The 11,275-nt window shown below is 50.8% G+C and overlaps 3 protein-coding genes across 3 annotated transcripts; 1 reads left to right on the forward strand and 2 right to left on the reverse strand.

Annotated features, from left to right (window-relative positions):
* Positions 1-3,145: 3,145 nt before the first annotated feature.
* GLOTRDRAFT_130766 (uncharacterized protein) lies at positions 3,146-3,660 on the forward strand (the record flags this gene model as incomplete). The annotated part of the gene is made up of 4 exons (XM_007869583.1): positions 3,146-3,259; positions 3,336-3,385; positions 3,434-3,492; positions 3,542-3,660. 4 exons carry the CDS (start codon positions 3,146-3,148, stop codon positions 3,658-3,660), a joined length of 342 nt encoding a protein of 113 aa, XP_007867774.1.
* Positions 3,661-4,784: 1,124 nt separating this feature from the next.
* On the reverse strand, positions 4,785-7,353 carry GLOTRDRAFT_44744 (uncharacterized protein; the record flags this gene model as incomplete). Its single annotated transcript, XM_007869511.1, has 4 exons — positions 4,785-5,484; positions 5,527-6,859; positions 6,932-7,082; positions 7,126-7,353. 4 exons carry the CDS (start codon positions 7,351-7,353, stop codon positions 4,785-4,787), a joined length of 2,412 nt encoding a protein of 803 aa, XP_007867702.1.
* A 604-nt stretch (positions 7,354-7,957) lies between these two features.
* GLOTRDRAFT_13724 (uncharacterized protein) lies at positions 7,958-8,507 on the reverse strand (the record flags this gene model as incomplete). Its single annotated transcript, XM_007869486.1, has 2 exons — positions 7,958-8,239; positions 8,298-8,507. Coding segments are annotated over 2 exons (492 nt in total), but the record flags the coding sequence as incomplete, so codon positions are not given.
* Between the last annotated feature and the right edge of the window lie 2,768 nt (positions 8,508-11,275).

The raw sequence follows: 11,275 nt of genomic DNA on the forward strand, positions 1-11,275 counted from the left end.
TAACCTCCTGCTCACTGCGGAGCGTGGCAGCCCCCCATTCGACATATAACAAGAATAGTGAACGTTCCACTGAGTGGTGCTGTTACCTGACACATCGTCAATGAAAACCACAATAGGTGGACACTCCCACTCGAGACCGCCTGCGGTCTCACGGTCCGGGTTCGGCATCATCGCAGCATAGGACTTTGATACATCTGGAGATGCCATAAGTTGTAGTGTTGCAAATAACCCCAGTGATCATACGCACCCGCAAATAGCTCAGCTGTTTGGTATCTGTCTTCAATCTGCGGCCAATTATCTGTGAAAAGTTTACAATCCTTGACACTCTTTTGTTCGACCACTATTAAGCCATTCTAATAGCGCAGATGCACGCATCGCACATCATTGCTGCAATCATATCGAGAGACAAATGAGTAACGTACCGAGGAAGGAATGGCATCGTGTCCGACTGCCATCATTTGGCCAGCGTGTTCGAAGAATCGCGTCGGAATGAACCAACTATCATCGCTGCAATGTGCCAGTTCATTAGTGTAATAGTCCTGATTATCTTGGCGAATCATCGGTGTCAGGAGGTGGTCTGGAGCCTCGACAAGCCACTTCTCTGCCTGCCACAATCTGGCATTGTTCACAAACAATATGCTTTGATATCGATCCTGTGATGACCCGCGATTTCAGGCTCGTTCCTGGAATGCAAAATAAACAATGCTGGATGCTCACACGAGACAATACAAGTGGAACTTCTGGTTCCTCGGGCACCGGGGCATGATGTGTTCTTGTTCAAATTATGATGATGCTTCTTCGGACAAGATCATAGCATTACTAGCATGATGCTTGATATTGCTGAATTTACCCGTAAGGTCAATGCAGAGGGTAAGACAGTTCACGTCTTCGCCGATACACTGGCACAAGGCATAGATCTCTGGATGACTTCGATGAGTGTCTGCTATTTGGAATCCGAGAACGCATAGAACGATTGCCACTGTATCAATGCAATGCACGGTCTTGTGTTCTGCACACCACAAGGCAAAAAGTCCGAGTCTGCGATTATGAATGGCTGTGAGCAAAAGACGGGGTTCAATACAACAATAGCTAAGGAATCGTGCACTACCGCCTTGCCATTGTTCATGCGTGCCTGCCTCCTCGCGTGGGACATCGCCAGTCTTCTAAACGAAGACTCGAAAACGGTTCACAAGGCCTGGCTTGCATCCATGACCTGAGTACTCAATAATTTGAACGAAAAGGGAGGCACAATGGGTAGATCTCCCTTTCAAGTATTGTTTTGTATAACTGGATCGGGGATGTTCGACGACTTATAATAAGTACAGATATTTGGCTTAGTTTACGTGAGGTACTGTAAATCCACGTAAATCGACCCTACCGTGACCCGGGGTCAACGGTGGCTGATGGCCCAAGGTAGTGGGTACAGCGCGAAGATTGTAGTCCCACCGCATTGCAAGGTCCCGAGGGGTGTCAGATTCATGGTGAATACAAGCAGTATACTGTACATAATCATTCTTACTAGATACAGAGGCTCTAAATATGAGAAATAATGCTATTTGACGAGGAGCACGTGGGTCCTCAACGCGTCAGACGTGTTCTAATTATTCGCCACGCGTCCTGGGGTCCCGAAATGAATATCCCGACAAGGGCGCCAAAGCTCTCGGGGTTTGATGGGGAGAAGCGCTCGGGAACGCCGCGCGAAGCGGCGGCGGCTTGATGTGATTGTATATGCTTGTCAAAGTGCACAAATATTCCACCCCCGGAATTTCTGTGTTTTCCCCCGGTAATTCGTGTCTCCCCCCGGTATTTGAGGGTGGCGGTGCAATACGACTGCCATATGTGGCTGCGCCACATGTGGCAGTGCTACAAGCTATCCATATACAGTGCGAGTGTCTCACAGTCACTCGCGTGCCCTGTGGCGGAGTGTGCCGATGATGCCTGTGCCCTCAGCCACAGCGATGCCAGCGAGCCGTCGCAGGCCATCGCTGACGTCGCTCTCGACCCAGAGGTCGATGTCACAACACTTACACAATGATATTCTCATTTTAATTCTGTTGGGAGTTTTTTCCTGCAATTCTGGAGCTGTACATGCAAGGAAGTTTATATAAATCAAAACACCCCCAGAAAAATCAATGGTGTTTGCCATCCCAACCACAATCCTTCATAGAGTTGGAAAGCATCCATACTGCTGTTAATAGCATAATACATCAATCTAGCATTCTATCATATTACCATCTGGGTCGAGAGCGATGTCAGCGATGGCCTGCGACGGCTCGCTGGCATCGCTGTGGCTGAGGGCACACACGGCGGGCAAAGGATGTGTCGAATCGCGCGGCGGCGCAGAAATTCGACAGCATGTCGAAGCACCTGTCGAATTCACGCGGCAGTGCTATCCGAGATGCCGCGGCATTGTACCGAGTGCACTGCCACCGGTATTCGGTGCATACGGTGTTGCGTTTATAAAGTGCACACTTACCCCTCGGACGCTCAATGTCTCTAGGGGGAATGATTCGTATAAACCATAGAAACCCATCTGCGTCCGAGCCAGAGCTTAGACATCCATCCGAGAGCCTCCGGGCATCAATCTTGCACGCCCGAAGCTCAAGCTTAGCCACGCACGGCAGCGCCGTGCAGAGCTCCTCACGATACCCGCGATGTGCTTAATGAAACATATTCTAGCTGCACTTCAGTATTTCAATGCTTAGATCAACTGTACTAAAAGGTCTCTCAAGACCATAGCTTGACACCAAGCATCTTATAAACGGCGAAACTCGGGAGAAGAAAATCTGCAGTTCAACTCGGCACCAACACCTCGTCTCCCGTTATTTGCCCAGCCCTTACTCATGCTCTGCTGTTTTCTTGTAAGCATTCTGGATTTGCTTAACCTCCAACACCGCTTACTTAACTTGTGTGGCAGCGTCAGTCTTACGATACCGGTCAATGTTCGCAAACTCGTCAGGACTGTCGTCCCCGTCGGCCGACTACGAATGTGAACAGTGTCCTCCCTCCCGCGTTGGGCGCATATGAGGTCCTCTACGAGTCGACTGAGTGATCGTTACCACCGGTGATGACTTTCCCTTAACCTACGATACTTCGTTCGCATGACTCAAGACGCTATCAGGAGAGCAAGAAGTGGGTTCAGAGAATGCTAGACCACCTCGCCGCCGCCTCCTCCATCCACCCGTCCGCTGCCATCCTCGACATGCTCTCCCACCTCTCCAGCATCGTCGTCGAGCGGGTCGGGGAGATGGAGGATGCTGTCGGCTGAGCGGCGCGCGAGGTCAGGGACGCGATTCGGTGGTTGTTCAATGGGAGCAAGCTCATTCGGTACGCAGACTTGCCCGCGCAGTGGAGGAAAAAACGAGTTTGTGCGCGGCGGGTATCGGTGAGTGGTCGTTCTGTTGTATTGTGTTCAAATGTTGATTTGTACCAGGTCTATTCCGTGGTGGCTGCTGATCGTGCTCTCGCTCTTCGCGCTGCACAACGAGACTCGTGAGTCCCTCGCTGCCTCTCCTGTATGCCCATCTAACCCCTCCGGCAGTCAACATCTACACGCACCTCATCCCGTTCCTCATCTGGCTCCCGTCCCTCCTGCGCTCGCTCCCGTCCCTCCTCCTCTCCTCCGCCTCCTCCCTCGCACATTCCTCCGCCACCCTATGAGATGGAGGATTCGATTGAAGGTACATCTGTATTGCAGTTTCGACTATGTTACATCAGCTCTGACTATGCAACACTCATCCGTCTGTCTCCGATGATGTCACCCTGTTCCTCCCTCTCAATGCACGCGTCATGCTCGTGTTTCGCTGCTTCATATGTTCTCGAAGCCTAGCAGAGGTGAAATATCTCAGGGGATTTAGTTCAGAGAGGGAGCAAAATGCACTGGTACGGACTCCGAGGATGTCCTGATTGGTGAGGTGAGGGTTGTGATTACACTGTGCGGTACGGGGCACGTTTCTCTCCCATCACTATAGTATCAAGCTCATCTTAGATAGTGTTAAATTCAATCATTTCCGACGGTAGCCATACATAATGTACGGTATGTAGTCAATATACTACTTCCGACCCCGGCTCAGATCGTGCACAATCATTGTAGCTTTGGATATTCCGAAAGTCCGTGCTGGTCGCCGTCGCAACGCAGCGTGCGTAACGATAGAGTCTGGTTGCATGACCACTCGATGGGACGACGAGTGGGCATATACCAGCTGATTCAAGAACCCAGGCATTGTCGCAAAGGGACTTCGCCTGAGGTCCCTATTGGACAACTGTTCATGCGGGGCTATCACAAGTAAGAGACGTGCATCGTGTCCTACCATCACCGACCAGATTGTGTCGATGAATCCAGCGCCCTGCTCTCCGCTTGGTAACCGATAGATTACAGAACTGTTGCCCTCGTGCGTTGTCCAATCTGAGAAATCCCGGTCCTTGTGCTTGAAGTGCCGTTCCCGAAGACCACTAGGAGACAGGACCGTGGCACCGATGGGATGTGGTAGGTTTTGATAATGGCGCACGGCAGCAGAGCCTGTCATATTCAGGTGATCAAGCATGAGTTGATAAATCAGTGGGTCGAGTTTATCTCCTTTCCCGTGCACCTGAATTAGCCTAAGATACCGCTCATCGGCATCAGTTGAGGATGGTGTGGAGATTGTGCGAGGCATCAACAACTCATACACCTTCCCTAGTGGATCACCGATATGGATGGCATCTTGGATCTTCGCCGTTAGACGACCGCGTCGGCATATTTGCCGTAGCATAGTATAGTCAAGATCGTCTGTGCATAACCTTTGTCAGCGCACATAGTTATCCAGTGCAACGTACTCACAAATATGTCCATTTGTCTTGATCTTTTGCAGGCGACCATTGCTACGCTCATATGGAAATTCACTTATCTTCATCAGTGGGCCCCAAAACTTGAGCAACTCGGCATTGTGCATTGCATAGTGATGATTTGGGACTGAATTCGAGCGCGGAAACAACTGGCGAAGTGAAGACCGGTAACGGATATAATGTGCATGGTATGTGTCGGCCTTGTCATTGCTTGTGGAGAATGACCCAATGATATTTGTGCATGTCACCAGATCATAGAAATTCTCTAAGAGTTGTGCGTCCCGGTGGTTGTTGGTTGACCACCAGAGTTCTACGAGCACCATCGGAAGCATGACAGAGAAGAGTATGAACCAGTTATCAGCCTTAAGTTTTCCATGAGATTTGTCACCAAGATTAACCGGTGGACGGTCCACCCATGTCGGAATCACTGTGTCGCTAATGCATGCCCGGATTCTCCCAAGCTCAAGTGTGCTGAAAATACAGGTAGGTCCCGGTCCCGTATCATTCTTTGTATCTTCATCGTCTGAATCATCACTCTCCGATTCATCATCAGCCTGCAGGAAGTCATCATCTCCACTCTCCTCGCCACTGCTGTCCATCTGGAAGTTGACTGCTGGAGTTCGGCGCCTCTGTGATGAAGGAATGTCGTTATGCTCGATGCTGTCCTTCATCAGCTCCTCAACCTCAACACCCAGCTCTGACATGTCAATATCCATAGCATCTGCGTCGGAGGCTTCCTGATTGATGTCTGATGCAGAGGCTAGCATACTGTCATCTTCATCTTTGCTTGACCCAGGCTCAATACCGATACCCCACTTCCTGCGGGCATGGTGCTGCAAGACACCTTCCATCCAGTTATGCATAACACCAAGAACTGTATGCCGAACAGGATCCCGATAAGAGAGCTTATGCAGTGATGACCACCGCACCCCGGTCTCAGCAAAGATTTCTTTCTTCGCAGTTTTAGTCTGGGCGTCATGCCAGCGCCAAGCAGCAGTTCGAACTTCAAGCCCGGTACGAGGCCGCCATTGAGTAGGGTCCAGACACTCGAGTTGACTTCGGAGGCACGTGCAGAAGGAGCAGAAGAGCTCGGCGCTGTGCGATGCAAAGCCTCCTGCTCCTGCTTTCCGGATAGCGATCAGGTCTGCGATGAAAGGCATTACTCCAACTCGGGTGAAGAAGCCCATCGGATAACGATAAGTTGGTATTTTCTTGCCTGTGTAGAACTCCGCAAGTTGGTCAATAACTGGGTCAGCAATATTTGTTATTGTCGTGACTGTCGGTTCATTGGGGGGAGGTGTAATGCCAGCAAAGAAGGTATTCTCAGGTAACCACTGCAGGTGCTCCGGGAGATTCATGCAGAATAGCATTATCGCTCCTGCAGATACCTTCTTGCCGGCAATCTTATTTGTCAGAGGATTGAACCAGTCAATGTAGTAACTGAAGACAAGGTTGCCACGCGTGGAGGTGAAGGAACCAAAGCTTTTCCAAGCGGGACTGTCGCGGATAGAATGCATAGTATCTCCGGATGGTACATGGGCGTAAGACTCATCAATGATATCTTCAATACCCGGACGAGAGAGGAACCAAGTCAGCCATGATTCAAATGACTGTGTGGAGTAGAGACGGCGTGGACACCGAATGGGGCCACCATTGCTCCCGTGACGGATAGTCCAGAGAACCTCCCCACAAGGCTTGCTCCGCCGGGTCTCACGCCGGGGACAGATGTCAGGACAGTCTTGAATGGAGTACTGCGCAAAACATTTCGGACAGCAGACTGAGCGGTGGAGGATAGGCTCTATAGAGAGGTTGGACATGGCAGTACGCACATCATGCTTCATGTCGATATCCATAGAAGATGTGTCACTATCAGCACGAGAGGTGATATGGAAAAGGCGCGCAAGCTGGAATGTCAAAGTGATAATGGCATGAACGACCTTCAGGACACGTGACGATGCCTCTCGGCTGAGACCACAGCATAAATGGAGCCAACTTGCAAGGACCAAAGCGAGTGTCATGATAGCAGAGGCCTGTTCTTGGAATTGTGATGCTACAGTACAGCGATAATCATCAAGAGAGATGTGGAATCAACAAGCTCCAGACTTACCATCTCCGTCATCAGCCATGACGGTGTCTGTATCCGAGCTCTCTTCCTTCAAGTTGATGTCTTCCATGAAGACATCTGTATCCTCTGTGGCCTGGGCAGCAGCGGTAATAGTGTGAGTGGCACGCTGCTGCTCATTAGGGAGCAGTTGCAACTTGAGTGAATTTCTTTTCATCGGTCAAGCAGAAGGTACGTACATGTACATCACCATGATGGTCAGGTCTTGGCACTGCTTCATGCGGCGTTGACCCGGAGCCAGCAACGCCCATGGATAACTTCATGTCAGCATCCAGTTTAAGATGTGCACGGCGAGTTCCTGGGTGAACAAGAACACCTGGTAACAATTTCCCATCCTGGTCCTGGTGCGAGGATTGTCGGCATTTTGTACATACACAGAGCACACGATTGGGCGGTGTTGAAGCCATAGTCGATGGTGAGAGTGCTGGACAGCGAAAGACGTACTGGACAGCAGGTAACTGTGCCACTATCGGTCTTCACATACACGCTCAATGATCACGAGTCCAAGCCGCCGCATAAATCTGATTAGAAGTGGTCTTTCTTGTATATGCAAAACTATGTACTTTTATGCAAGACTATGTACAATATTCTAAACGAGAATGTATGCTATTCTATAGGTGACTCATACCAATATTACTGCCGCTCACTATTGACCATTTCAGCAAATTTCTGTCGTTCCGCAAGAACATCATAATCTTCATCTTCATCGTCGCCAAGCAACTCATCCTCTTCGTCCTCATCCGGTTCAAGCTCCTCATCACCGGAGTCCGACCAGTCCTCATCAATGACACTCTCATCCGGGATCTTGTACCGCGCGAATATCTCTCCACCAAATCTTTCAACTAGCTCTTCGCTAGACGCCGCCTCGGCCTCGAAGTTAGTGGCCGGCGAGAGGATATCACGGGCATCCGGTGGGAACGCCAGTGTCCGATTCGTGATCTTGAGTCGGAGGCCAGGGAGAAGCTGATTATAGAATTCCGGATTAAAGTAGTCGAGAGGCATTGTCGTAGACAAACTTGGGAATGGTGTATCCTCGGGATTTTCAGGCAAAAAGCGCTTACGATCCCTTTGCCCCCCACGTCGAGAGAGCTTCAATGTCTGCTCTTTGTAAGCATCGAAACGGCGGAAGAAGGCATTTGCGGCTGCAGAACGCTCCGGCCTGCGCTTGATGGCATAGTCGCTGGTGACCGGATCCCGCTCATCATCAGAGGTGGCCTTGACATCAGACACGATATCGATATATCGACGTGGGAGGTTGTATTCCTTCGCAAACTTTGCCCTAGAAGCGGCCAGCTATGCAAGAAAAAAAAGTAAGTAAGTATAGCAAGCACGAGGTCAGCATGATCTTTACACGTTCTCGATTCTTATATGCTGTCTTACGAGCCTCCGTTGTAGCTACGCTGCCTGGCGACTTCTGCTCCTTGACGAAGCGCTTCTGCTGGTAATGATGTACAAAATGGTCATAGAGCCTTAAGATAGTCATCGTGTTCAACGCGTATTTTGGATTCGGACCAAATTGATTGTACGCCTTTGCCATGAGGCCCTGCTGGAAGGTCGTGATGGCGATCATGCGACAGGCTGGATTATAGGGGGAATATGCAGTTTGGCGGAGATCGGGGTTCCAGCACGGAAGTCCAAAGCGTGAGATACAAACTTGATAGTACTGGAGGATGGCATCATCAATTTGCAGCAGCCACGGTGCTTCCGCCAGCCCACGTGCTCCAAATCGGAGAGTATGAGCAACTTCAACAAGGGAAGAATCCAAGAGCGGAGGACCAGCCAATGCAATAGCTGCCAAGTTTTGTCCAGGGCTAAAGCGTGCTTGAAAGTCGGTTAAAATGTTGGTTGGCGGGAGTTTCGGGACCATGCCTCGTTCAAGGCGCCACAAGATACGGATGTGAGCGTATAACGCACGCTAATCCAAATGAGCAATGAGGCTGTCAAAATCACCAGTCGGATACACACCTTAAACCCTGCAATATCATCCGGTAGTTCTGACATTAAAACCCGATTAACTTCTGAGCTCTTCTTTACGGGTGACTTCGAGCGCCTGGAGGGACCTTTACGAACCCTCTTTTCTGGAGATACTGAGCGCCGAGTCCCGGTAAGCTGTTTTGCAGGAGTGCTAGAGCATCGAAAAGTATCGGCTTGCTTCTCTGGAGATACAGACCGTCGAAAGCCCTCGGTAATAGGACCTGAAGCACCTCGCTGGCGCTTAGCAGTAGGTTGGGGCTTATGTAGATCCCCATTGCGCTTTGCTTTAGTTTTACCCTTGGTGGGCGAACGCGACCTACGTCCCCTAGTGGGGCTGCCGTGCATTACAACGTCAGCGTCTTCTCGAGCACCTGACCTGGCAACATATCAGCATATCCCATGAGAGGCCTTCACTACTAGAATACACATACTGTATCTCCGTCGCCGCGAGCTGACTCCGCAAGTTGTCTATTTCAGCCTGATATGCAGCAGTGACACGCGCAGCCTCCGCACGCATGGCTTCGTACTGTCGAGCTTGCTCAGCTGCTATCCGCTCCCACTCTGCATTGAAAGCTAATTCGCGCTGGGTCAGCTCTTCTCGGAAAGCTGCTTCGCGCTGGGCTTTCTCCTGTTGTTCGGCTTCTCGCAGCTGTGCATACTGTTGTTGTATCTTCACAATTTCCGCTTGGACAGTCCGTTCTATGTGAGCCGCAATTGGATCGGGGGCTTGAGGGGGATAGGTGTGAGGGGTTTGCGACATGTTGACTAGTCTTTGGACATTGCAAGCTCAGGCAAAGAAATGAGACTGTCGTCAAGGACAGTCCAAAAATCACTAATATCCGACCGCCTTTAGGCTTTCGAAGGCGTGTTGAATGCGAACTGACATACTCGGCATTTGCCGTATCGAGGCTCGGCCATGCCAGACTCATGCCCGGAGGCTTTCGGATGGGACTCTAAGCTCTGGCTTGTATACAGATGAGTTGCGAGGGTGTATACAAGTCATTCCCCCATAAGAGAATGAGCGTCCGAGGGGTAAGTATATACACTATAGACATGCAACTCGGGCACCTGTGGCTGTGCGCACTGTGCCGCGGCATCTCGGATAGCATTTGCCGAGGGGAACTCGACAGGTGAGTCGACATGATGTTGAATTTCTGCGCCACCGCGCGATTCGACACTTGCTTTGCCCGCCGTGACAGGCATCGTCGGCACACTCCGCCACAGGGCACGCGAGTGACTGTGAGACACTCGCACTGTATATGGATAGCTTGTAGCACTGCCACCTGTGGCGCAGCCACATATGGCAGTCGTAATGCACCGCCACCCTCAAATACCGGGGGGAGACACGAATTACCGGGGGGAAACACAAAAATTCCGGGGGTGGAATATTTGTGCACTTTGACAAGCATAATTGTACGGAGGGCGTGACGTGCCCGTAAATCCACGCATCATGTGGCCGTAAATCCTGTAAATCGGCGTAAATCCACCGAAATAAATGCTGATGCTGCTTATGCCGCGCTTTCGAGCACTTATGCGGTAAAATGAGTGCTTTTCCGCTTGCAGGATGCCTCCCCGGCTCTTGGGGGCTAAACTGACTACATAGAACGACTTTTTGAGTACATTATCAGTAGTTACACGCATTTTTGTATTATGCAACAACTTCTATCCACTACAGGAGAGCAAAAACACCCCGGGGGAGGTGCCGCCGCCGGGGCACGAGGAGGAAAGGCGACACGTCGACGCGTCGCGCGAGGCGTGGGAATACCCGGGAACCGCCGAGCTCCACCTGCCTAATAAGGCATGAAAAGCGTAAAGCCAGCGGAATAAGTGAATCTGATCATAGGAAAGTTTACGGTCTTAATCGGATTACATAAGCAACTCCCGCCACCGCTGCAAGTCAAGCTCGGGAGGCGGGCAGATGCAGCCTCCTCCATGAGGGTACGGTAGGGTAGAAAATTCGGAATAAAATTTATTTGAACTATAGTACATGTGCAGCTACGGTACAGTGCAGCTAAGTAAGGAATAAATACCAGGAGCAAGCAAGTAGGTCAGCTAAAGCTCGGGGCAAGCCACAGATCTGGGTGCCGAGTGGACTGTGATGCCGCGGTTGGGACTGTGAATTTCCCGACCCGAACCTAGCTGAGGAGGGGGTCGATTTTGGCGCGCGCCCGCGCCAAATCGCGTCACGACGCGATTTCCGCTGGCGAAATCCACAGTCCATAGCCTTGGCATTTACAGTCCCTCGGGTAGATATCTGGTTACCTCACCCGCGCGTTTGTAGGGTTCCCGAGCGCCTGATGTGCTTCTTTGACCCTCAAATATTACTAACAATAGCATAGATTATATTTGCAAGTA

The sequence above is a fragment of the Gloeophyllum trabeum genome (assembly GCF_000344685.1).
Source record: "Gloeophyllum trabeum ATCC 11539 unplaced genomic scaffold GLOTRscaffold_00010, whole genome shotgun sequence".
Taxonomy (NCBI): domain Eukaryota; kingdom Fungi; phylum Basidiomycota; class Agaricomycetes; order Gloeophyllales; family Gloeophyllaceae; genus Gloeophyllum; species Gloeophyllum trabeum.